Source organism: Sphaerodactylus townsendi, linkage group LG12 (assembly GCF_021028975.2).
Source record: "Sphaerodactylus townsendi isolate TG3544 linkage group LG12, MPM_Stown_v2.3, whole genome shotgun sequence".
Taxonomy (NCBI): Eukaryota; Metazoa; Chordata; class Lepidosauria; order Squamata; family Sphaerodactylidae; genus Sphaerodactylus; species Sphaerodactylus townsendi.
Window position 1 is genome coordinate 13,221,784 of NC_059436.1, and position 27,658 is coordinate 13,249,441.

The 27,658-nt window shown below is 46.2% G+C and overlaps 1 protein-coding gene across 3 annotated transcripts in view; it reads right to left on the reverse strand.

The window, feature by feature from the left end:
* The window catches only part of ETS1 (ETS proto-oncogene 1, transcription factor), a 103,904-nt gene that overhangs the window by 40,092 nt on the left and 36,154 nt on the right, over positions 1-27,658 (reverse strand). Inside the window, exon 1 of one of the 3 annotated variants that reach the window (XM_048512728.1) lies at positions 16,520-16,894. The exons of the other annotated variants lie outside the window; for them this stretch is intronic. Coding sequence (XP_048368685.1) covers positions 16,520-16,601 — 82 coding nt within the window. The 5' untranslated portion in view covers positions 16,602-16,894. Of the gene's footprint in view, positions 1-16,519; positions 16,895-27,658 lie in introns of those variants that run through there. 3 annotated transcript variants of the gene reach the window in all.

Here is a 27,658-nt window from a genome sequence, read left to right on the forward strand (position 1 = left end):
ATGACTATCTGCCACTAGGGCAGAAGTCATGGGTGTGCCCTCGCTGCAATGAGCTCCTGGCACTCAAGGAACGTGTGCGTTCTCTTGAAGCCAAGGTGGCAGACCTGGCGAAGCTGAGAGAGGCAGAGAGGGCAACAAACGAGGCTTTCAGGGACCTAGCAGCCGGGTCCCACTCCCAAGGTGACATCTCTTCAGATGTCATGGAGAATGAGAGTCTGGGTGATGGAGGGTGCCAGTCTGAGGTGGTGGAAGATGCTCCCTTAGATGGGACCCCTTCCTTAGCTGGTGGTCAGATATCCTCTCGCACTGAGGATACCCCTCGGGGAGGTGGGGGGCTCCTTGTAGTGGGTGATTCGATTATTAGGAATATAGAGAGTTGGGTTTGTGACAGGCGTGATGACCGCATGGTGACTTGCCTGCCTGGTGCGAAGGTTGCGGATGTCACGCTTCGTCTAGATAGGCTGTTAGACAGTGCTGGGGTGGAGTCAGCAGTTGTGGTCCACATTGGTACCAATGACATTGGGAAATGTAGCCGGGAGGTTCTGGAAGCTAAATTTAGGCTGCTACGGAAAAGGTCCAACTCCAGGCCCCCCACGGTGGCATTCTCCGAAATGCTCCCTGTTCCATCGCCAAGCAGGGCGAAGCTAGGCAAGCAGAGATACAGGGACTCAATGCGTGTATGAGAAGGTGGTGTAAGGCAGAGGGTTTCAGCTTTGTCAAGAACTGGGGAACCTTTTGGGATAAGGCAGGCCTGTACAAAAGGGACGGGCTTCATCTTAATCAAAGAGGAACCAGGCTGCTGGCGCTCAACATTAAAAAGGTGGCAGAACAGCTTTTAAACTGATCCTTGGGAAAGCCAACAGGAGCTGAGGTGACTTCAGTTCGGAATACAGTGTCCATGGGGATGCAGACAGAGAGGGAGGTTTTTCTAAATCAACAACATACAAGCGAGGAGCATAGCAATGTGATAACTGATAATGTCTACAAAAGGCTAGAGGGCAAAACACATAAATCCCAGGTTAGGGACAGACACAGAGTATACAAGTGTCTCTATGCTAATAGTAGAAGCATTCGACCTAAACAGTATGGGAGCTGGAGTACAGAGTTTTGAGAAGGAGGACATTGATATAGTGCTGGTATCCACAGAGACATGGTGCTGAATCGAGGAGAACCAGTGGGAATGCTGTTATCCCCAGGTTTGCAGGAGCTCTTACAGGAAGCGAATAGGACAGGGCGTATTGGGGGTGGGGTGGCCCTCTACATCGTAAAGAGAGCATAGTGTCACATAAAATAGCACGGTAATGACAGGGGAGCTGATTCACTCTACAGAAGCTAATTCGTGGATATCAATACCAGGGGTGAAGCTATAGTTTAACAGAATAGAGGATATGATATTATCGCCCCCCTGACCAAAGTGCACAAGAGGATTTCTGGAGATGGAAAGAAATTAGAGAGGCCCTAGCAAAACTTAAAAGCAAAAATGTCGTGGTAATGGGCGCATTTTAACTATCCCCACATTAAATCCGGAAAAATGAAAATGTTCATGGAGTCATAGTAGGGTGAGAGAGAACATTTTCCTGGATATGCTTCTAAATGATGGCTGTGTGTTTAAGGAGCAGATGTGATTGTGGGAACCAATGACTTACCGGGGAGAGGTGATCTAGATCCTAATTCTGTAGCTGTGGGGACCCAGGACCTGGTGCGGGAAGTCAGTGTTGTTGAGCCTATATGGAGACAGCGACCACTAATGCTGTCAGATTCCGGTATATCTCTGCAAAATGCGTAACAAGTGACAAATCTACTAATGTAGTTACATTCACTCCAGAAAGCGAATTCATCTCAAAGATGAGGGGATAGTGCGAGGGAAGCTGAAAGTGGAAAAATTCAAGAGAGAAAAGTCAAAAATGTTCCAAGGTGCTTGGAGGTTATTTACGAAAACACAGTCTTTAAAAGCTTCAGCTGGAATGTGTTCCGCGAGGTTAGGAAAGGCAGCGCCTTGATCCAAAAGAAAGCCACCATGGTTAACAATAGGGAGGTTGAGGAAATTATTAGGAAAAAAAAGATGTCTTTTAGAAAATCGGAAGTCCAACCTTTAACTGGATGAAAGAATACCAGGAGAGGAACACAAAATGGTGGCATAAAGAGAAGCACAGTTAGCTGTAAGGGAGGTAAAAAAGCGATTGATGTGAGGAACGCACTTGTTAAGCTGCGTAACATCAAAATCCTAAGAACAACAAACAAAGTTTCTTCAAGCTACACATCAAAAGCAGGAAGCCAGCTGCAGGGAAGCGGTAGGCCCGTTAGATGATGAATGGAACAAAAAGAGGTCAGTGCTCAAAGATGACAGGGAGATTTGCAGAGAAGCTGAATGAATTTCCTTTGGCATCTGTTCTTCTACTCCAAAGAGGAGGTGAGGAAGAATTCCTGCACCTGAACCAAGCTTCTTAGGAGTGTGAAGATCCGGAGGAACTAGCAAAGATAGTGAGTGAGACATTTAAGGAAGAAATTCTGGCAGCCATTGATAAACTAAATGCTACCAAATCCTCTGGCCCAAGATTTCGTATTCATCCAAGAGTTCTCTTAAAGAGCCTTCGTTAAGCATGAAATTCCACTGATGTTCTCGAGCATTAATATGCAACTTATCCACAGAGAAATCAGGCTCCATCCCTGAGAGACTGGAAGATGGCCAATGTCACAACACAATCTTTACAGGAAAGGGTCTAGGGGGGGACCCAGGAAATTACTAGAGCCAGTCAGTTTCCGACATCTGTTCCTGGTAAATTAGCGGTAGAATCTATCATTAAAAGATAAAAATTATTAGAAAAGCATGTAGAAGAAAGCAAAGACCTGCTGAGGAAGAGTCAGCATGGCTTTTGCTAGAGGCAAGTGTCCTGTTATCTTTACAAACTTACTAGAGTTCTTTGAGGGTGTAAACAGACATGTGGATAAGGGGGAACCAGTGGACATTGCTCTACTTGGATTTCCAAAAGTTGCTTTTGACAAAAGTTCCTCACCAGAGACTGTTGGAGAAAATCTGAGCAATGAAGGGAATAAGAGGGGAAGTCCTCCCATGGATTAAAACTGGTTGAGGAACGAGGGAAACAAAGCGAGTGTAATTGCTAAATGGAAGTTCTCTACAATGGAGAGATGTAGGGAGTGGTGTTCCCCCAAGCGATCCGTTTTGGGGACCTCAGTGCTCTTTTAATCTTATTGTCCATAAATGATGACCTGGGAAGTAGGGCGTAGGTAGTGTAGTAATTTGGCTAAGTTTTGCAGATGATACCAAAATTATGTAGGGTGGTAAGAAACCACAAAGGATTGCGAAGAGCTCCAAGTGGCGACCTTGGATAGAATTAGGTGAGTGGAGCTACAAGAGAATGGCAAATGCCCACCGAGTTCAGTGTAGCTAAATGTAAAGTGATGCACATAGGGCAAAAAAATCCAAACTTCACATACACGCCACAGGGGTCCGAGGTGCTATCAGTCACAAGACCAGGAGAAGCGGGATTTGGGCCGCTCTTTCGAAGTTGATAGTTCCATGGGAATGTCAACTCAATGCATGGCAGCTGTGAAAAAAGGCAAACTCTATGGCTGCATGAGGGATTGAAATTGAGGAAAGGGAGTTGATAATAAAACTGCAAGGATTGGTCATGCCCTTATATAAAGCAGTAGTGCGACCGCGACTTGGAGTAACTGTGGTTCAGTTCATAGTCGCCAACATCTCTAAAAAAGGATATCGAGAAGAGACAGAAAAAAGGAGTGCAGAGAAGGGGCAGAACTTGAGGATGATTGAAGGATTGGAGCACCTTCCTTATGAGGAGAGGCTGCAGCGTTTGGGACTCTTTAGTTTGGAGAGGAGACGTCTGAGGGGGGATATGATTGAAGCCTATAAAATTATGCATGGGGTAGAAAATGTTGACAGAGAGAAATTTTTCTCTCTTTCTCACAATACTAGAACCAGGGGGCATACATTGAAAATGCTGGGGGGAAGAATTAGGACTAATAAAAGGAAACACTTCTTCACGCAACGAGTGATTGGTGTTTGGAATATGCTGCCACAGGAGGTGGTGATGGCCACTAACCTGGATAGCTTTAAAAAGGGCTTGGACAGATTTATGGAGGAGAAGTCAATCTATGGCTACCAATCTTGATCCTCCTTGATCTCAGATTGCAAATGCCTTAGCAGACCAGGTGCTCAGGAGCAGGAGCAGCAGCAGAAGGCCATTGCTTTCACCTCCTGCATGTGAGCTCCCAAAGGCACCTGGTGGGCCACTGCGAGTAGCAGAATGCTGGACTAGATGGACTCTGGTCTGATCCAGCAGGCTAGTTCTTATGTTCTTATGTTCTTATGATTATATTCTAGAATACAATTTTCTCAATTGCTGCACATCAACTGACTCCACTAACATCTTTTTCTGAGCCAGATTATAAGAGCTAAAACCTATTTTTCCTTTTTACAAGAGAAGGGAGATCAAGTATGACAGGAGAAACGGGGCCCAAAAGCAGGTTTTATAAAAGTATTTCAAGATGGTATTTCAAAGCCAAAAGCCATCACATCAGAAAGACAACAACTAGGATGAGCTGCCAGGGTTCTCCAATAGGGGTGGCATTTCACATGCTTGTGGGAAAAGAGATTTCAGTGAAAGGGGAGAAAATTTATCTTCAAGATTTAAATGAGCATTCCTAGATGGGCTATATCACAGTTTTGCTGTAAGGATAAAATTAAGGAAGGGACAGCTGCATGTAGAGGCATATCTAAGGAAAATATAGCCCGGTGCAAAATCTGAGTTTTCCGTCCCCCTCCCTATGGTTGGCTGCCCTCCCCCACCACAACCAAACAATTATTTTGCACCAGGTCTTGAAGTCAGTGTATGGACCCGGGGGGAAGAAGGAGGGGGGAGATTTTCTGCCACACGTGAGTAAATGGCTGCAGCCCAGGGACATTTGACCACATATGTGCCCCAGGGCGGTATGTCCTTGCCTGCATATGCCACCACTAATTCCTTGGAGAAGGGCAAGGTAAAATACAAATACATAATAATTAATAATACATAGTGAACAGATCAGAGGGAAAGGAATGTTCACAGGTGGTCTGAAGCTAGGGTTGCAAATCTCCAGGTGATAGCTAGAGATCTCCTGCTATCACAACTGATTTCCAAGCGGCAGTCGCAGAGATCAGTTCACTTGAACAAAGTGGCCACTGAAAGGTGGACTCTATGGCATTACATCCCACTGAAATCTCTCTCCTTCCTAAATCCTGCCCTCCTCAGACCTGGAGCTGGGAACCCTGGCTAAAGCACAGGATTGGAATCAAGGCTCCTTACTGAATACCAGCTCCTTAGCCCTGGAAAAGCACTTTTGTCTTCCAAAAGATAACAAAGGCCCTTTCCGCACATGCAGAATAATGCACTTTCAATCCGCTTTCAAAATTGTTTGCAACTGGATTTTGCTATTCTGCACAGTAAAATCCAGCTGCAAAGTGCACTGAACGTGGATGGAAAGTGGATTATTCTGCATGTGCGGAAGGGGCCAAAGAAGAATCCCCTCCTTGGCTCTGTCAATCTGGGCTGCAGGCCCTCAGCCATTCAATCCGCAGCTTCAATCCTGCCAAGCTGCGGAGGCTGCCAAGAATTTCTGCAGCAGCATCCATTGGCTTTGGTCTCCCAGCAGTTGAGAAATCCAGAGTCTCGTAAAGGCTTTGACGAAGACAAAAATGCAGTGTGTGTGCGTGTGTGGGCGGGGAGGGGGCTACTTCTTGACCACAAGGAAGACTTCTTTCAAACAAACTTTTCTCAAGACATGTTGTGAGAGTTCTCCAGCCCCACCCCCACCTTTCTGAGAGTTTGCTCAGTTTGGGCTCCTGCTGGCTGGTGTGAGATGATTCAAGCAAGGGCAACCAAGCTGTGAGTAACTAAACTGTGAGTAACTAAACTGACACAGGGAGTGGAGCTCAAGAAAGAAGTGGGCAGATGAAAGAGAAGGAGGAGAGAGTGCAGTGGAATGACTCCGCATGCCTTGCACATGGAGTCAGAAGAGGAGACAGCTCGGCTTTGGCAATGTCCGGGCTGTGGCTGTGTAACACGCCGCGTTAGTCACTGGATTAGGAAAATGCATTTTCACGCACGTTGGCTCGCAGTCACGCCTGTGCAATATGAAGACTCAACACTCCCATCTCTCCACCCCACAAGCAAAGGTAAATTCTAGTTTTGAAAGACGGGCTAGTGATTGGTAGCCCCATAAATGAAATTCTTTTTTAAAAAATGTTTTTGTTTTTCAACACATATTAAACAAAGAAAGAAAAAAAGCAAAAGAAGTCATAGAAAACAGACAAGACTGCATCAAATAAGAAGAAATCTACCCATCATTATATTAGGTACATATTACATGTTCTGGGGATAAATTGGAAGGGGCAAGAGCGACGTTGGAAGCTGCTTTTCTTCCCTCAGTGGGAAGAAAAACAGACCATAATATTTAAATAGATGAATGAATCAGGAGCTGAAAAGAACAAAAAGAATTCTTGGCACAAGCAAGCGATCTTCTCACCTCTCTACTTTTTGATTCTGGGAGAAGGGATTACAAAAAGAAAAGCAGAGCTGTTATTTCTGCTGAATAAGTCTCCACAGAGAAACACCAGGACCTAAGAAAAACCCCTCCCCCCCAAAAGATGTACAGTGCAATCCTATGCAAAGCTAGTCCAGTTTAAGACCACTGAAATTAATCATCCTAAACTGCATAGGACTGCATTGGCAATCTGCAAAGATGAGTTCCTGAAATGCTCTTAAATCCTTGATCATGTAGTAACATCTCTGAGGATAACATCCTCTGAATCACAACAGAAACACTTAGTTCTCCTAATTAAATCAGACTTGGCGGTGTCTGAAGTTCAGCCAGCTTTTGAGTGAGTTAATTACATTACACTGGTGTCAAAATTAAGTTTTTGTTGCATGCGCGTGTGGGCCGTCAAGTCACTTGACTTATGGCAATCCTGCAGGGTTTTTGAGGCAAGAGATATTCGGAGGTGCCACTGCCTGCCTTTGTGTGGGCTGACAGAGTTCTGAGAGAGCTGTGACTGACCCAAGGTCAACCAGCAGATTGGAAAAGTGGGGAATCGAACCTGGTTCTCCAGAGTCCACACTCTTAACCACTGCACCATGCTGACCACATGTGAAACTGGATTAGATCTAACAGCGTTCCTTTTGCATGTGAAAAAATGGGGCCACAACACCACTGAAGGAGGATTTTAGTTGTTAACTCCACAGGGTTTTCTTGAACTAAACCCCACAAATGCTGGGTTTTGTTCCCATGGGGGGAACAGTATGGATCTTTTTCCTAAAAGGGGACTAAAACATAAAGGGGGGCTATTTCCCCCTTTATGTGGGTTGGATCCACACTTAATGATTTCATGGGCACAAGGATTTCTGCTCACAGTATGATTTCCCCCTTCCGACTCAAATGCTACACAAAATCTTGTTCCCTCTACTCCAAGAACAGTATTTTGGGTGGCATTTTAGGTTGCAGTGGAAGGAAGAGAGGGAGAAAACTGCACTCGGAACAGAAATCCTGGGGCCTCTGGACATGCCTCGTTTGAATCCAAGCCACTGCGCGAAGAAGAGGCTTAAAAAATAAGCTTTCCAGTGCCATAGTCCCAAACCAGATCATGTACAGAAACCGGATTCCTAGTCTTTAGGGTTCGGAGACACACTGGGAGAAGCAGTCAAGTGTAGTTTGGATCTAAGGAACAGTTAATTCAAATAAGTCATGTTTGGTTTTCTAGAGGAGCTCTAGAAGCTCTAGTTGACCAATCAAAAGCAGCACAAAAACACAAGGGAATATGACAGGTTGGGGTTTAGGCAGGATTATTTGACATGCAAATCAGGGATAGCGCTGAGCATCAAAGACAGCATCCTTAGAGGCATTTGTTTGTCAATGTAACTGGAGAAGATTTTGTTGAGGGACTGCGGGGTTTTCGGTCCAATTTTCCCCTGACTCTGGCTGCATCCTTGTAAATTATTTATCACTAGGAAGCCCATGGGAAGGCCATAAAGGCAAAAGTCCACCCCTGTTTTTGCTGCCCGGCAATGGATGGTATTCTACCTCTGTACATGGATTATTCATATGCTGCAAAGCTTGTAGAAAAACTATCAGGGACAGCATTTTGTTTATATTTGTTGTGAAGGCGGAATGAAGCATCCACATTATCTTGTATCCATTCTGTTGTCCATTCAAAGAAAGTTTCAAGGAGGAATGGATTCAAAGGGGTCATGATGTATACTTTGCTCTGGTTTGCTCAATTTGTTTCATGGAAATATAGTTGTTTGTTATATCCACATAGAAAACAAATGGTAAGTTATGCGATTAGAACAGGGGTAGGGAACCTGCAGCTCTCCAGATGTTCAGGAACTACAATTCCCATCAGCCTCTGTCAGCATGGCCAATTGGCCATGCTGGTAGGGGCTGATGGGAATTGTAGTTCCTGAACATCTGGAGAGCCGCAGGTTCCCTACCCCTGACCTAGGGCCTCCCTAGGCTGTAAAATCATTGTATAGAACTGCAGCTGTTTGCACAGAATTGTATTTATGCTGTTATTTGGGGTCAGGAGATGACCTGATCTGTTTTATAGGATCCAATGTCGGTCTCAGACTTTTGTCATCCAATTGCTGTCACTGGGCCTTAACAAGAGATCATAGATATGAAGTAAGGTTCATATCAAGGGCCAATGTGGTATGGAAGACTAGGGTGTGGGAAATCTCAGTTTGAATCCCCACCCTGCCATCAATGCTCACATGGGAGACCTTGGTCCAGTACCAATCTCTCAGCCCAACCAACTTCACAGGATTATTATTGTGAAGGCTGAGCAGAAGTAGTTCCCACTGGGGAGAAATATGGGATATAAATTCTTATTTTAAAATATCCTTCAGGGACCAAAGATTTGCCTGTGGCTTTTGCCCCTTTTGGGTATGCGGCTAGACCCAAAGAGTGATCACAGTGAATCTCGGCAAGATGCACAGTAGAAACTGTGAAACTATTAAAACATTCTTTCCAAAGTGAACTGGGGGAAGGGGATTTAAGCCCCATAATTGACAATATCAGCCTCTCTGTCTCGCCACATGACTTCATCCACCCAAAACAGAAGCCTCTGGGACCAAAGCCGATAGGAAATCATCTCATTTTTTCGGTTTTGAGAGCTCTTTCAGTCAGAGTTTGAACTTTCGGTCAACTTAAAAAATGCCCTAGGTCTTCCACAGCACAGGAAGAATTAGATTTAAACTTTAATGGCCTTGTTAACTTGCCGGAGAGAAAACAGATCTGAAGAAAACCAGGAGGAAAGGCCCTTTCTCACAACTGAAAAGCATGACAAACCCTAGGAGACTTTTTGATTCACACCCTCACTGAGTCCCTTGAACTGGAGTAAACAAAAAAGACTTTTGAGCGCCCTTTCTTCAAGCTTTGTGGAAGTCTCTGAAACTAAGGACCGCTTAGGGAAGTTAACATTTCTTAAGGAACTAAAAGCCAGTAATGAGCAACCGAAGATGTGAACGAAACAGCCAATGGATAGAATAAGTTTAGAAAAATGGCATTCTTAAATGGACAAATCAAACCACCAGAAGCTCAACCGCCCCATGCAAAAAAATCCACAAGCGAGCTCCTATTGTTCATTCCAGGTTCATCTGGAAGATAGCATCATCCTATCTAAGGAACGGGGATAACATTCCAGTTGAACTCTCGCTTGCTTGAAGCAATTGCTATTCAGCATAGCATTGTGATGCTTGAGACTCTTTTAAATACCCACTTGTCTCTTGCCCTGACTAAAAATACGTCCTGTAGAAAGTTACTCCTGTCGTTTCAGAGTTCTTACTGGAATAACACTGCATACAGATGTAATGTGAGAATCCTCAGCAGATGAGCACAGATAGGAACTTAACTGTGAATTTGAAGAGCTGCATTTTTTTTCCTTTGGGTCTATTTCACGCCATCTGTAACTCTTGTTTTTAAACTATGTTATTTATGATGTTTTTAAATGTTTTATATGTTTATTATATTTATTATGTACGCTTGTTGTGAGTCGCCTTGAGACTTTGGAGATATGGCGAGATACAAATGTAAACAATAAACAAACAAACAAATAATTATTAGAGTGCCAGCTCTGAGTTGGGAAATACTTGGAGATGTGGGGGGAGGGGAGGCTGAGGAGGGAAAGGACTTCAAAGGGGTATGAAGCCATATAGTCCATGTTCCAACGGGGCTGTTTTGGGGAGGGAAAGGGGCTGTTTTGGGGAGGGAAAGGACTTCAAAGGGGTATGAAGCCATAGAGTCCACGTTCCACCGGGCCTGTTTTCTCCAGATGAACTGATCTCTGTTACCTGGAGATCAGTTGTAAGACCAGAAGATCTCTAGCTGCCACCTGGAGGTAGGTCACCCAGCAAACATATTTGCCAGATTCTGATGTTGAAGCTGAGTCAGGGTTCTTTGTTTATGTGTTACTGTGAATGTACAAACATCTTGTCAAAGATGCTTTAGGCTGATCCTGTGTTGAGAAGGAGGTTGGACCAGATGACCTGTATGGCCCCTTGCAATTTCATGATTCAGTCTTTCTTGCACATGGGCACATCTGTTTGTAGGAAAGGGCACACAAGCGCATTTACTTTACAAGTAAAACTGGGGATCAGTACCTGGGAAAATGTGGGGGTTACACGGTGTATTTAGCTATACGCGTGTTGAATGTAACATTCGGAATTGCTCAGCCTGCATATAGAAATCAAATATAAACAGATTGTTCATGCGTTCACTGTAGCCAATAAACTGGGCTCTTATGGGAGCTCCTGGACGCAAATGACAGGAATCGTCAGAGGAATTACAAGAAAAGGCTCAGACATTCCCTTCAGGAATATCTTGTGCAGGCAGCAGGAAATCCCTGCCCTGCAGCCTGTTCCCCAAAAGTTATCTCTCTCAACCAAGTGTGAAATAGGCATGGCTGGAGCCCAGGATGCATGAACCCTGTGGGGATTGCATGCACTGCTGAGCATATCTTATCTCCCAATCAGTGCGTGTGCAGACGTGCCCCAAGTACATGGTTGGTTGTTGTTTTTTTTATTTATGAGACTCTCCCTTCCTTGTAGATTCCCAAAGTTGCCAGGGAAGAATGATTCCGATGCAAAAAGAGAGCCAAAGGACACAGGGGCATCACGAAGAACAATGGCAAGAAATAGTCCCGTTTAAAAGAGCCGAAGCTGTGCAAAAATGAAGGCGTCTGTCCACTGAAGGATGAAATGAAAGCTCGCCACATACAGACGTCTACCTGCTGCATGCCAGGTGACCCATCCCAATTAAAACGGTCTTGTATTGTGGCCTGCTTGGCCTCCGTTGCCCCATTTGCCCCATTTGTGCACCAGGAAATTCATTGTGATCCCAGGGGCCACAATCCCCAATGTGATAGCCATGGGCCCTCTTGCTTTTCCCCCAAAGCAAAGAGCTAATCTTGGCTTTTCTTCACTTGGGCAGACTAGAAGATGGTTCAAAAGAGCCCAGGAGGTACCATTTTGGGGTCCGAAGGAAGAAGGACCCATTCAGGATGAGAAGAAGAAGGTGCTTAGCTTTGTGTCTGCCAATGTTTTGTGTCTGGCCTCATTCCCCACAGCAGCTGTTCTGTGGTTGCAAATAATGCCTTTCCTCAAAATCCCAAAGAGCCCATCAGTTCAACCAGTTTGGAGACTAAAAGAGGCGCTGTAGTTCAGTCAGTGGCAGAGCAGCTTCCTGGCATACAGCAAGCCCCAAGTTCAATCCCTGATAGCTCTGAGAGCCAGCATGGCGTAGTAGTTAAGGGCGGCAGAGTCTGCCCGGAGAACTAGGTTTGATTCCCCACTCCTACACATGAAGCCTGCTGGATGACCTTGGGACAGTCACAGTTCTCTCCAAACCTTCTCAGTCCCACCTACCTCACAAAGTATCTGTTTGGGGGGAGGAGGGTGATTGTAAGCCCCTTTGAGATTCTTTATGGCAGAAAAAAAAGGAATGTATAAAAATAACTCTTATTTTTTCTTCAGTTTAAGAATTTGGATCAGGTGATTTGAAAGACCCCTCTGCTTGAGGTCCTGGACAGTTGACAAACCGAATTTGATCACCAAGAATCTGCTTCTATGTAAGGCAGCTTCATGAAATCCCTCCTTTAAGGATCTACATATAAGCCTGATCATTTGCATTTATCCTGATATGTCACAAAGTTTTCAGGTCTTCTCTTCCCAGGTTCTCTTCCCACCTTTATACCAGAATTACAACCAACAGGGCCTGTGAAGTACACCAGTAGATTTTTTTAAATTCACTTCCTTGTTTTTATGACTTTACCTTACTTTTCTGTTGCTCCTGTCCTGTTGGTGGTTTTGTAATGGCTGCTAGATTAAGCCCTTTTAAAAAAAACTGAACGGGTCATCTACATTGGATTTAATTTGGTTTTTTAATGGCTGTACTTGCCTTGCGCTGTAATTCACTTTAATCAGTTTCTCTGGAGAGGCAGCATATACATTTCCTAAAAAAATTAATGAGCTATATCCAGAGGGCAGGGTCTGGCTGGAGAATCTCCAAGGACAAACAGAACCAGAACCATTGTCCCCAGCCACCTAAGCTTTCAAGGAAAGCAATGGCATCTCCAAGAAAGTGGAGATGTTTGCTGGAAGTCAATACGTCTGAACCAAGGTCAGTGGAACAGTCAAGTGAGGCAACATTCGAATCAGAAGCCTACAATCCTACAAAACTCACATATCTCTTCCTCAGGTCCAAATTCAGAATGTTCCACAAGGGCAGCAAATCAAATGAGACAGAGAACATCTGTAACATTTAGATAACCAAGGCTCTGATTTACACAGATCTGCATACTGGCACAAATTCTTCACATGTGGAACATACAGATGACTGATCATGACTAAATTTAGGATTTGGGTCTCTCTCGCTAAACTTCTTTGTCTTGCAAATGCCTCTAGCATGATGTACTCTGGGCATGTAAAAGCCTTTTATTCAGTCTGGCATGTTAAAAACTGTCTTTATGAACAAGAATTATTTTTCTGTTCCTGCACCTCCTTCCATGCTGTAAACGACAAGTCCTTTTTGTGACTGTTGTGGATTTATTTACAAGGCACATTATTGTCTTGACTTAGCTTTTCTATAGCAGTTTTTGGTGCTCAGTGCTCTCCACATACATAAGACAGCTTTACAACAATCCTGTAAAGTATGTTCAGAAAGGGGGGGATGAAGGAAAGATCAACAGCTTGCCCATTGGCCACCTAGCAAGTAACAGCTTGCCCATTGGCCACCTAGCAAGTATCTAGCAACATGTGAACTGAGCTTTTCCTCTGTCAGTTGCTCAGCTCATTGTTTGTAATCCTTTTGTATGTTGGATAGTCTAGTCTAGATGATGCAGGTATCTCTGAGAAGCCTGGAACAGGCCCTGCCTTGGCATTTGCTTCAAGTCCAGCGTTACACTCCTGGCTCACGACTTCTTTAAAAAAAACCTGTACAGAGCTCGGTGGAGCTACACACTCTTAATACAGTCTTTGTTGGGTGTGTGTATCTTTCCTGAAAGGTCTTGGTGTCCTTTAGGAGCCCGAAAGGCAGGAATTTACTTTTAGTCATTGCTTTTTGAGTTGTGATTTTCCCTTCCCCTGTAGTGCCCCCAATAGCCCAGGTCAGCCCAATCTCATCAGAACTCGGAAGCCAACCAATGTTGATCACAGTCGGTACTTGGATGGAAGAAGACCAAGGAAACTGGGAACAGCTAAGCAGAGGAAGCCAATGGCAAACCACCTCTGCCCACCTCTTGCCATGAAAACTCTACAAGCTGGAATTTCATGAGAGTGCCATGAGTTGGCTGCAGGCTTGGCAGCACACTTCACCTTTCCCTACCAGCCACTTAAAATCACATCAACCATCACGAGCAGGAGCCCAGGGGTCAATTTCCTAGATGCTTGACAGCCAACTCAGAAACATGAAAAGCCACGCCACATCCAAAAGCAGACTGCATCATTATTATTTATTTCCTGCATTTATACTCCTCCTTTTTCCCCAACAGCCATCCAAAGCAGTTTATGTAGTTCCCCTCTCCTCTTTTTCATTCTCACAACAGCCCTGTGGGGTAGTTCTAACAAGTCCAGGGGCACCTTAAGAGATTTTCATGGCATGAGCTTTCGAAGCTCTGACTCTTGGAAGTTTATACCCTGAAGCTCTTATCGGTCTCTAAGACACTACTGGAGTGAAATCTCACTGTCCCACTGCAGAGCAGCACGGCTGACCACTGAAGCTACCTGCAAGATAGGTTAGGCCAGCAGTGGCGAACCTATGGCACGGGTGCCAGAGGTGGCACTCAGAGCCCTTTCTGTGGGCACACGCAAAGAGAGTTCATCATGTGGGGGGGATCACCCCCCCACACACACACACACATCTAGGCTAGCCTGGGCACGATCCTTTACCTGAGAGTAAGCATGGTTGCTGGCAATGGGGCTTGCTTCTGAGTAAACCCTCCTAGGGTTGTGATTCACCCATTTGAAGCGTTACACTGCTGTTATTCACCACCCAAAGCTGTATAAGTATCCTGCAAGTAACTGCGGCGCCTACTGAGCCAACTGGTTTTCTTAAACTAAAACCTTCTCAGGTTAAATTCTGCTATGTTGGTACACTTTTTTTTTAAGTATAAATAAGTGGGTTTTGGGTTGCAATTTGGGCACTCGGTCTCGAAAAGGTTCGCCATCACTGGGTTAGGTTTACGCTGTGGAACCAGCAAGCTTCCATGGCTGAGCAGGGATTCAAAGGTGGATGTCCCATCAGCAGCCCAACAGTAACCACTACATCACGCTGGCTCTCCATAAGATCATAAACTAGAATAAAATGTGTTCAAGGCACCACAAGGTCTCCTGTTTATTGAATCACCCAAGAAAACAGACGGACTAGGACGCTGGGTGGGGAAGAGTACGGAAGTGCTGATTTTAACCCAATCCACCACCACTCGTAAATGTTGCTACATTCTTTTGCAAAACCAAGAGCATCACGCTCCCCCCCCCCCAAAAAAAGCCAACCCCTTCCCCAGAAGGCTGAAGGGTTTGTCTTCGAGGGCCAGTTCTTGAGTCATCTGAGGTTAGAGAGTGTGCAGCATTGGACTGGGCTTCCTGTTAACCACAGACCAGAACAGCTAGAAGTTAATGATGGTAACTGTAACATGTTACTGAAACCATCTCTGGAGATAACATCAGGCACCCGCCTCCCCCTCCCCTCCGTCATACAATTTTCTCAGCCCTTGGGTAGGTGGGTGGGGGGGGGGGAGAGAACAGTTTAGCAACAGCGCTGCAGCACACTGATAAAAATCTTTGATGAGATATTTAAAACTTTACACACAGTCTCAGGGGATGCAGATCTGATGGTAGCACATTCTTAAAGGGGAAAACCACCCCCAAAAAAGGATATCATTTTTATTGCTCAAACACATAGGCACTTGACAGGAGAAAACAAGTCCAAGAGTTGTCTCTGGGTGTGTTTTAAAAGTATCTTTTTAAAAGGAGGGATGAATTTGCACTTGGGCAATGAAACTAAGAATTTTATCCCCCTCCCATCTCTTAAATGCTCGCATGTGGATTCGCTCCCAGCGTTTATTCTCTCCGTGTTCTCCCACCCCAGCTTCCGGGAGCTTCGCATAGTGCGCGGGGGGGGGGTATCTTTAGCCTCGCAACAACCCTGCGAGGTAGGCTGGCGGTAAGATTGAGTGACGGGCTGCAGGGGTTTACAAGTCCGCAGGGTACCACAAAAGCAAACCCGAGACTGAAGGGTTAAGTAAAGGGCGCCCATTTGAGTTTCCAAATGAAGCAACATACAGAAAAATTAGGAGAAGCTCAAACGAAGCGGTCTTGGATGCAGGGGTTGACACCCCCCCCCCCCGGTCAATTTCCTCGAAATTTGCTCCTTGGCATCACCAGAATGTGCTGCATTCAGCAAATCCCAACCGCCATTAAAAAAAAAAAAACACGCATGCAAGTTGGAAGCAGGGGAGAGAGGTATGTTCAGCTCCGGCCCACACAACCTCCCTGCTTCGCGCTCCCACACTCCACAGCTGTGCGGTGCGCACAAGCAAATGGAGCGGCAGACCCAAAGGAGAAGGGGGGGGGCGGGCAGAGACTTTTCTAGGGCGGGGGATTCTATATTGAGGGTCCCCCAAAGTCCTGAGATCTCCCCAGGTTCGTCCCACAAAGCGCATCTTGGGAGGATGGGAACCAGGGAGAAGGCGCAGGGCGCACGGGACCCCCTCCGGGTCTTTGCGCCCTTCCCCCGAGCCTCCCTCCGCAAGGGTGACCCCTCGTGGTTTTGGGGCCCCGTGACTGCTGGGTGATCCCCCCCGCCCCGCCGCCGCCTCGCCCAGGGGTCAGCCAGCAGTCACTGGGCGCCCAACACAGGAAGGCGCTTCCGAAAACGGGGCCGCTCCCCCGGCAGGGAACCCGACCAGCCGCGATCCCTCGCCAAACGCCCCCCCTCGCCAAAGCGAGCGCCTTACCGGGCGACGGGAAGGGGTCCGCCTCGACCTTCTCCGTCTTGATCAGGGTCAGGGTCGGCTTCAGGTCCACCGCCGCCTTCATGGTGGGCAAGGGACGGAACGGCTCCGGGGGGCTCCCTCGGCTAGGCAAGCGCGCCCGCGCCGCGCGTAAAGTTGCCGGGAGCGCGACGGCCAAACCCCCACCCGGCTCGGCTGGAGCTCTCGCTTCGCCCCGCCGCTTCTTCCTCCTCCTCCTCCTCCTCCTGCGGCGCGGCCCGACGGGCTCCGAAGCGCTCCCTTCCGCGTTCCCTGCTGGCTACCGGGGCGGTTCTGGCGCCGATCGGTGGGCGCGCAGGTCCTGCCACCCACCCCCGTCTTTCCCCAGCCCAGTAACGAGCCGGGCTGGGCTGCGAGCGGCGAGGGGAGGAGGGAGGCAAGGGGCCGGCCCCAGCTCGGTGACAGCGGCCCGCCCCCTCCACCGGCGGCCGGCTTCAAACGGCCAAGCTGCCCCCCCCCCCTCCCATGGGGAAAAGGCGACCAGGGAGCAGCCACGGGCCCTTTTCGAATCGGATCTGCCCCCGCCCTTCCTATGGGGCAGGCTGTCCCATCCGGACTACAGGCAAAAAAATCTTTTACTCTGCATTACTTAATCCGGAGCAAAACCCACGGAGTTGGCACACCCAGATCAAACAGCTTTGGGGGGAGGGCGGAATGGGAGGCCAGAGGGAGAAGCTGTCCTTTAGCTATTCTGATTTGAGATCTGAAACACTGTATTAATCTCACCATGAATTATGCCCCTCTTGATGATTATTAGTATTAATTAGTCCCTCTCAATTATTATTTCTGGCGCCCCCAGTCCTTGTGGTTGAACGTAGGTAGGAAGGCAGAGAAATCTGAATGCCTACCCTCAGCCCTTTGCATTCATGGAACCCACCACAATCGCCCACTGCTTCTTTGCTGTGCAGTCCTGAACACAGGAGGATTATAATCCCAGCCAATTGCACATGACGTTAGAGATAAAAGACCAGATTCCCTGACATGTAATTGAGCTTCTAAAAATTACAGGGCAGGGAGAGAGATTTGAAGGGCCACAGCTGGACTAGAGAGCAAACATTGTATAGATGGCTAGTATGGTGTAGGTGTCGGATTCGCTGGGTGACCTTCTCCCCTCCTCTCTCATAATATTAACATTTCCAGTCACCCAACAAAGTTGAGGGGAAGTTAAGTCAAAACAAAGAAGAAGGACCTCTTTGATCTGTGGAACTCACTGCCACAAGGTACAGCAGCAATCATTTGCTTAGATGACTTGAAACGGGTATGACACAGATTCAAGGAGGATACGTCTTTGTTAACAGCTATTATCCATGATGGCCAGAGGATGGCTGCCATGTTCAGAGGAAGGACCTCTTTGACATGTGGAACTCACTGCCACAAGGTACAGCAGCAATCATTTGCTTAGATGACTTGAAATGGGCATTACACAGATTCATGGAGGATAAGTCTTTGTTAACAGATACTATCCACAATGGCCCAATGGATGGCTGTCATGTTCAGAGGCAGAATAGCTTCAAGTGGCAGTCACTGGGGAACAGTAATAAGGAATGGCCTTGGACTAGATGCTTGCAGGCCTTCTGGGGACATCAGACTAGCTGCTGAGGAAAGTCAGACCCTACATTAAATGGGGCATTGATCTATCCCAGAAAGCTCTTCTTAGTTCCTGCCCTCTTGTTGGTTGTGCCTTTGTTGTGGATATCCCAGGCATGGTATTATTTATTCTGTATTTGCCATTTTGGTGGAGGAAGAAGAACAACAACCAAAAGCCCTTTGAATAACAACCAAAACATTAATGGCACTAAAGAGATAAGGCCTGAAAGTATTACAGACGTCATAATCTAGAGAAGAGTGCGGGGTGCATATCCCAAATCAATCAAATGGTAGCAACTGGGGGATTTTTTACTTCAGAAGCAGTGGTGGGATTCAGCAGGTTCGCACCAGCAGAACTGATTGTTAAAATGGTGCTTGTAAACAACCGGTTGTTACATTATTTGAATCCCACCACTGTTCAGAAGGGTTAACTTTCCCCTACAGATACAGTGCAAAGTACACAGTGCCAAACCCAACCCCCAGTTTGTGAGTCTGTCACAAAATAAGTGATCTGATCACACCTGCGCTTTACGAATGTCATTGCAGGAGGAAAGTCTTGGGTTGCACATCAAATATTTTATTGTTACCAAGACCACAAACGGCAAAACACAGATAGGAACATCTGACTCACAAAAGCATCAATTACTGGCATCATTGTAAAAAAAAAAATTAACAACCTGTAATTTTTTTCCCCTGTGGTTCTCACACAGAGAGTGTCTTACCTTCTCACATCACATGAGCAGGCTGGTTTTTGCTTAGTTTATAAACAACCTTTAGGTACAGAACTGATTTTTGCTATCATATTTTTAAATATTATAAAATCCCATTCTGCAGGCTTGAACTGAATTTATTTTTATGCACACAGATGCCTCTCTCTCTCTCTCTCTTTCTGTGGCCCCTATCTAGAGAAGTCTAGGGGGCTCTCTGAATGTGTGCAAGTCTTTTAATTAAGTTTCCAAAATGTATACACTTGGAAGAGACTGCGTGGCCACAGGTTTTTAAAAATCCATCACTATTCATTGCACAGGAGGAAGAATAGGCAAAGCCACTGTTTCAAGAAAACCTTCTACTATGTTGAACAAGCTACTCTGTGTGTATGCAGAAGCAAGGCTTTCTGGACTGAAGGACATTCAATTTAACTGGTTGTGGTGGATTTTCTGGGCTGTGTGGCCGTGGTCTGGTAGATCTTGTTCCTTCGCCTGCATCTGTGGCTGGCATCTTCAGAGGTGTATCACAGAGAGAAGTCTGTTACACACTGTCTAGTGACACACAGATGCAGGCAAAATGTTAGGAACAAGATCCACCAGACCACGGCCACACAGCCTGGAAAACCCACCTCAACCAGTTGAATCTGGCTGTAAAAGCCTTCGACAATACATTACATTTTAAAGTCTTACTAACAAATACCTGCAACTTGTGTACTGTGTACAGTTGATTTGGTTACTGCTCTCCTAAATACCTTGACCTGGATGGTCCGGGCTAGCCTGATCTTGTCAGATTTTGGAAGCTGAGCAGGGTTGGTCCCAGTTAGTACTTGAATGGGAAACCTCCACGGAAATCTAGAGCTGCTACAAAGAGTCAGGCAATGGCAAACTATTCCTTGTTCATCTCTTGAATTAAAAACCCTACAAAGTTGCCATAAGTTGTTCACAAATTTGACAGGACTTTCTACCACGCTCTGTCAAGTTCTGGACAAGCCATCCTTTTCCTTGAAGTGAAAGGTGTTGACTTGTGAAGAATGCAAATAGGTGTGACGGAGCAGGTATGGATGGGTCTAAGGGTTAGAAATATATAGACACTGAGAATTCCACATAACAGGAAAACAGCAGTGTTCCTGTTCTAATGCAGCTAAAGAGAACTAAAGCATTAGAGTTTACTCAACCATACATTCCCTCCCACTCAGTCTTCTGACAGTTCAGTTCATACCAGCAAAGGATGAATAGGTTATCCAAAAGACAGACTCGTCTGTAAAAGGTAAATTTGCAAGCACCAGGTCATTACTGACTCATGGTGTGACATAACATCACAACGTTTACTAGACAGACTATGTTTATGGGGTGATTTGCCATTGCCTTTCCCAGCCGTCTACACTTTACCCCCAGCAGACTGGGTACTCATTTTACAGACCTTGGCTGGATGGAAGACTGAGTCAACCTTGAGTTGGCTACCTGAAATTGACTTCTGTCGGGATCGAACTCAGGTCGTGAGCAGAGCTTTGACCACACTACTGCAGTATGCCACTCTTTTAGAAGAAGATGACTACAGGTAGGGTTATGACTAGAGTTGCAGCCCCCTTGCAGCCACAGAAACTTAGCAGATGATTCCAGAGGTGGGATGCAGCCTATTCTAAATTTTTCTCAGTTCGGAGAACCAGTTACTAATGATTAACTCCACTAGGGGCAAGGGGGTAATCTCTGTCCCTGGGTACAACAAATCTCGTCAAGTGGGGGATGCAAAATCATGGCATCCCCCCACACGTGTGTATGAACTGTATGAAATAATACAATATATAGTAATGCTGGGTTTTTTTGTTCATTGGTATAAAGGTTGGGAAAGTATTATAGGTAAAGATTTTTCATTTTCTTTTTCCCCTTGAAATTTATATTGGAAAGAGAGGAGTTTAAACTACTCTTTTAGATTAAGGATTTTGGATCTCTGTACAGGTCAAGTTTCCTCAAGACGGTTTGCCTTATGCTCCCCACCGCCAAGAGTGCTGGCGGCGTGGGGGCGAGCCCGGTCGCGACGCAAGCGTGCGAAAGCAGGCTGCCGGCTGGAGGCCGCCGTGAGAGGCGGCCCTGCATCGAACTCCGCCTCTTCACCCTCCTCCTTTCTACCTAATGACGAAACCCTGTCCTCGTTATCGCCTAAGCTGGTCGTCGGAGCCACGCCCACGCTTTCGCCCCTCCCACCCCTGGAGGTCGGAGGACAGTGTGGGCGGGGTCTGGACGGCCAGCAGGCGCACCTAACGCAGGGACATCGTGAGTAGAACAGAGGAGGGCGACGGCGTCTTCCCGGCGGTGCGGTTCGCACCACGCCGCAGGGAAGACGCTTCCTCCCCAACAACAACCCTTTAAAGGGTTGCTGTTAGGCCTCCCTGGGGGGAGGGAAGCGCATTCAGGTCGCCGCTGCTGCATTGCAGCAGCGGCGCCTGTGCGAACGGCGGCCTGGGGGCGGCATTTTTACCGCCCCCAGGCCGTCGTTTATGGGCCGTGCGGAAATGGCCTTTGTTTTCTTTCAAGTGGAATAGATAAAGTAGTTATAGGAATCTGAAGGGGAAGTAGAAAGTAGGGAGGGAGGGAAATATGGGAAGGAGGGAGGCAATATAGGATGTTTTAGTTGGGGGGTTGAGAGAGACAATTAGATATGTTTGTAGTATGTTAACAATTGTAAACAGTTTTTGGTTTCTCTCCTTATGTTATTATTTAAAATCAACCAATATAATTATATAAAAAAAGAAATAATACACTACCTTTCGGTATATTGCTTTTTTAATACTTTAAACAGTCATTATTTGAATCTAGAGGCGGGGCGAAGGGGAACTGCACCTGGGGTGTGCACGCCCTGTCTGATTGCCACAGCCCCGCCCAGGAATGCCCCACCCTTGGAATGCCTGGCCACGCCCCTGTCGTGCCCTGCCCAGCCCCATTGGCACTATGCCACTGTTTGAATCCCACCACCATCAGAACCTGTTACTAAAATTTTTGAATCCCACCACTGGATGATTCCCCCCTCCCCACTGCCCCAAGCATGTGAGAAAAAAAAAATCTTTGTACACTTTTGAGTGTCAGAATGCCTCTTTCAAGGTAGTTTGCCAAACTATCTTGAGTATGTCACATAATCTATTTCCAGGCTGCCAATTCCCTGCAGAAAATGCTTATGAGATGCCTTGAGGCTGGCAGCGAAAGGAAGACATGATTCTGTTTTATCAAAACGGAAATCTGGAATGGCAAAAAGAATAACTCCAATGAGGTCAGCCACTAAGAGTCCGTGACAATATATGGGATTCATTCCTATCTCTTTCATGTTCATTCACTGGATGTTTTTGGTTGTAAATAATGTTGTTCCACTGCCTTTCCTTTCCACCTGTCAGGTTGTAAGGAAGTTGGCGGATGGAAGGGATACTGGCATGGAAGCCAAGAGACCACAAAGAAAAGGATGGGTCCAGGGCAGCCGATTTTTTATTTGCATGGGCTTCTGTGCCTCTAACAACAGCCGGACCTACTGGCCTTACTTGAGCATCCTGTTCCTCTCCATGCCCTGAACACACTTTGTTGGTTTGTGCAAATCAAGAAATTGTTTAGAAACCTCAGGCCAGGCCAGTTCTCTTTCCTTCGAGTCTCTTGGCAGCCTTACGTGTGTGTGTGCGTGCGTGTGCGTGCGCTCGTGCAGAGGAAATTCTTCCCCAATGAAAGTCAACGAAACAGCTGACTTTGAGGATGGAATTTGGGAGGAGAAAGCTGTGATGCAATTTCCACAAGCCAATTGTCTTCTCCTTTTAAAAACATTGCATTGGAATGTTGTAACTTCCTGGGCCATGAATGAGCACTTACGCAAACACGCTCATGAGGTGTCCTTCCCCACTCAGTGGGGAGTGGTCTATTGCGATGACCAAAGAGGAGGGAAGAAGAGGTGGGTCTGGTTACGCAGCCACCTGTGGCCTGTATATGAGAAGGATGTTGCCGTCCAAGTGCATCTGTGGTCCCAGGGGCCGGAACAAAGCGCCTGGCCGTGCCTCGTGTTCAGTGGTGTTCAGCATCTCAGAATGAGCCCCACAGTAAGCAACAATGCTTGGAGCAGAAGACAAAGGCAGGGCCTTGGAGCCTTGCCTGTTGAAGAGCTGAGTGGTTGGCCTGGGCTGTCAGCAGCACCCCCCTGGAGAAGGTTCTCACGGAAACAACTGCCAGCAAGCACAGACGGAGAGTCCAATGGGACAGCGCAAGAAGCCGGAGTGGCAGGAAGAAGCAAAGATCAGTGCTGGAGAGCTGGAATTCCACATCTTTCTGTGACACTCCAGCGAGAAAGTGTGGAGTTTGCAGAAAAATGATCTCTGGCTCCTGAGCTTGAACACAAATCCAGGTGTCTATCTTCTTAGCTGCCCTGTGGGTTCTCTTGAGACCCTAGAAGGCTGCAGTGTAACACCAGAAACTTTTCCTACCACTTAGCTTCAGGAAGGGGGGGGGGACCTTGCTAAATTGTTGCATGCCAAGTTGTAAAGGTGCAGGAGCAAGAAAGAAAGAAAAAGAAAGAAAGAAAGAAAGAAAGAAAGAAAGAAAGAAAGAAAGAAAGAAAGAAAGAAAGAAAGAAAGAAAGAAAGAAAGAAAGAAAGAAAGAAAGAAAGAAAGAAAAGGCATCACAATCACAAAACACACATCTACCTCCAAGCAAGAAATATATAAGAAGTAATTTGCAAATGGAATGGATTAAAATAAACTTGGAATTATTCCCAACATGGCAGTTGTCATGCACAAAAGTTTACTGGTGATCCCCGGTCCCAAGGATATGCATGTGGCCTCAGCCAGAGCCAGGGCCTTCTCAGCCTTGACTCCAGCCTTGTGGAATTCTTTGTCAGTAGACACCAGGGTTCAACAGAGCCTGCAAGAGATGTTTTACCAGGCCTTTGGTTGAGGCCAAGTGTTTATTCCTGTTCCATCTGCCAGTCTCCCAACAACCACCAACCAATTACCAACATGCTGTGTCATCTGGTGTCCCCTCCCCACCCCCCACCCCCATGGACAAATCCTGCCTCATGCTCAGACAATGAGGTCTGGGTCAAAACAAACCGGTTAGTTATCATAGGTCTAAGCCATTGCTTTGCCATCTGAAATTTAATTAGGGCACTGGTGGTTGGGCCTACCACAGCATTGAAAGCCAAAAGTGGGTGTCACTGTGGAGCAATCCTGGTGTCTGATCAGATGCCATAGTAAGGGCGTGTTCCCAGAGTTCTTCTCAGTAGATCCTGTTCGAGATCTATTTATAGTTTTAATATCTTTTACCCTTTTAATTATATCTTATCTACTTTATGCTGGTCTATGACGGCAATAAAGGTTGATTCATTGCTCTGCTGGATCAGGCCAAGGGTTCATCCAGCCCAGCATCCTGTTTCATGCAGGGATGTAAAAGGTGTCCCCGGAAGGCTACAAACAGAGCCCAGAGGCCAGAGGTCATTGCTCGGCTACCAGTTACTAGAGGGCTAACTGTGCCAGCCTACAGTGCTAGTCATGTAACCACAGCCCCACAGCATTTGCAACCCTTCTCTCTGCTCATTCTGTCTCCTTCCCTTCCCTTTCTTGCCCCACTGTGTTACTCCCTTCATTTGGCTCAATATCTTCTCAAGATCATATTCCTACTTCCATGACATGCTGCTTCTTTCTCTTGTCCTTTCCTTTCAACTGCCCTGATCTTCTCTAGGATCAAAGCAGCTCACTGGGAGACCTTCTGTGACATAGCAGCAGCTCAGCCAATCACCATCACCAAATCCCTCAAACTGCAGCCAATCCATGGTGACCCCATAGGGTTTTCAAGGCCTGAAACGAACAGAAGGGGTTGACCACTGCCTCTGTTTAGCAGCTCTGGACTTCTTTAGTGGTTTCCCATCCAAGTACAAACCACAGCCAACTCTGTTTAATTTCTAAGATCTGATAAGATCAGGCTAGCCTGGGCTGTCCAGGTCAGGTCTCCAAATCCCAGATACCTGACGAAGGGAGCTTTGATTCTCAAAAGCTTAAACCCCGAATATCATGTTGGTCTCTAAGGTGCAACTGGACTCGAATCGAGCTCTTCCACTCAATAGATCTTTGCAGTGTGTGTTCCATTTTGCTTCCATTCACCCTTGGAGGGGGTGAGGGAGAAAAAAGGCAGCCTTTTCCGACTGCCTCCGCTTGGCAGTTCTGCTTTTCAAGTCTAAGCCAGACTCGCCTCGACATGCGTTTGGATTTCTTGGGGTGGTTTTCTTGGACGGCAATCCTGGCTGCTCAACAATGCCACCGCTGTTCAACTTGTTACGCCGCAGAGCCGCCCTGAATAGAATCCATCTAAAATTATAAGCAGGGGCAGCCCCCTAGGCTCAGCGAGATCACAGACCCCATGCCGGGCCTGAACAAAGACCCTGCTATTTCCTAACAATTAGCCCTGGCTAAAAGGACTATCGGACGTCTATCTCCTTCCATTAGAAGCACCGCGTGCCTCTAAGCCAGAGCATTGTACGGCTAATTAAATAACACGCCTCTCTCCCCACGTTGGTCTCCTGATTAGCTTTTCTCCATCCTGATTCTTTGTCACAGCAAATGGGAGGGAGCCAACCAGCCCGTCAGCTGCAGTTTTCGAAGCCCAGCTGAAACATTACCAATGGATCCTCTGTTTTGGTTGCCAGGTATTTTCACATCTCTAATTGCCATGTTTTATAATGTGTTAAATGACCTTTATAATGTGTCTATGTCCTTGAAACACACCCACACATGCATGCACACACATAGTGCCAAAAGGGTCTTCGACTATTTCATCATACCTCAATCAAAAATAAACAAAGATCAGGGAAAAGAAAAGAGATAAAGGAAAGGATCCAACTCCCAGAGATGGTCCTGTTGGAAATTATGAGCACTGACAATGATACATTTGGCGGCTGTGTAGCCCTGGTGTGATGTGCATCTATGCAGGCAAAACGTTAGGAGCAAAAGCTACCACACCAGGGCAATACAGCCCGGAAAACCCACAACAGCCAGTTGATTCCAGATGTGAAAACATTTGACAATAGAATGAAAAATTTCTCAAGCAACAGAACTTAAGAGGACTCTAGTCTTCACAAATAAACAGAGGATCAGTTACAAATGTTAGAGAAGAAACAAATATGCCTAAATTTAGGATATAATGTAATTTCCCAGCTCAGCACTTCTGTGGGGATGAATACTGTAGCTGAGCCTAATGAAACCAAAGGTTTGGCCTGGTCGAAGGTCAGAGGCCATCAGCTGCTGACCATGTTGACCATTTAATCTGCTCTCCCCCCCCCCGCAAAGCTTCAGCTGTGACCTATGGCCCCTGTGGCCTTTATTATTGTTTCTCTTGTGTCCCTGCCTTGCCCAAGAGCTCAGATGGTACATTCACCTCCAAGAGTGTACAGTCTAGGAAGCCAAATATAAGATTATGTAGACACTAAGGAATATGCTGAGGAAGAAACAAACAAAAGAATCCAAGGTCTAACGGAGTTCATAGCAGACAGTGGCACCGCCGCACACACGCACCTCCAGTCCCTTTTGGGCAGGGAGGTTGCTTTAGTAACCCCTTCTCGGCACTCAGAAAAAATTAGTAACCACTTCTAGAGAAGTGGTGAGAACTGGTTGGATCCCACCTCTGTAACTACCTCCCCCCAACTTAAAAAAAATATGAGACAAGCCTAAAACCATGAGTAAGATCACAAATGCTAAACTGGTATGATACAATAGTGACAGCACTGGACTAAGATTAGAAGACTTGAGTTCAAATCTCTACTCAGAAAGACATCTAGAACATTTGGTGACCTTGGCGACTTTGGACTAGACATTTAAAATTAATCTATCCCACAAGGTTGCTGTGAGGATAAAATGCAGGTAAATAAAACTATGTTCAGACAGAATTCTCTAAAAGGCCTTATGGGGCAGCTTGAATGGCTTACTTCTGTTAATAACCTGTTTTAATTATATCTTTAATTACCTGCTTTTATCTACATGTTTTAATCAGTTCAGCATCAATGTGTCTGTATTTTATTTTTATTGTTTGCCTACCTTGGGTCTTGACTGTTGTATGAGAAAAAACATGTCCTTAATAAGGAAATATTAATGCTTTCCTGAGCTTGTTAGAAGAGGAATGTGATAAAAGTGTGAAGACCTGATAGATGTTATTGATTTTAAACAAATTAAAATAAATAAAACATTTGATAAATCTTAATGGGATTACAGTTGCTGGAACAAACAAATTCCCAATCTATTACTAAATCACACTGCCTCTAGTGGTCAAAGCTTGGGATTTTTATTTTGTTACAGAGACAGGTTGAACTGATGTGTCCTCAGATCTACAGCAAATGAGGGTTGAAGGGTTTTGGGTCCTCAAATCTTCAGATAGAAAGCCCTTCCTGCTGGTTCCTGCAGTTCATACAGAATTACAGCAGATCTCCAGAGAGATTTAAAAAATGGCAACTTCAGAGAGAGGGCTACATAGCATCACCTTCCTGCTGAGCCCTTTCCCCTACCCAAGCTCTATGCCCAGATCTCCAGGAATTGTCCAGTCCAGAGTTTGCGGTCATAGCCCTTCCCTATTTTTAAAGCATTTCTTTCATTTGCAGAGTTATAAGGGCATGCACATTGGCAGTTTTCCACTCCCCGTGTAACTAAATGGCCACAGCCCAGGGACATTTGACCCCATATGTCCTCCTGGCTAGTACGCCCTGCAAGATGCATCACATCCTCACTGGGGAGAAAATCAGGGTCAAAATAAACATAAACATAAACAATGACCAAACACCATATCCATGACTTCTTGTGCCTCATG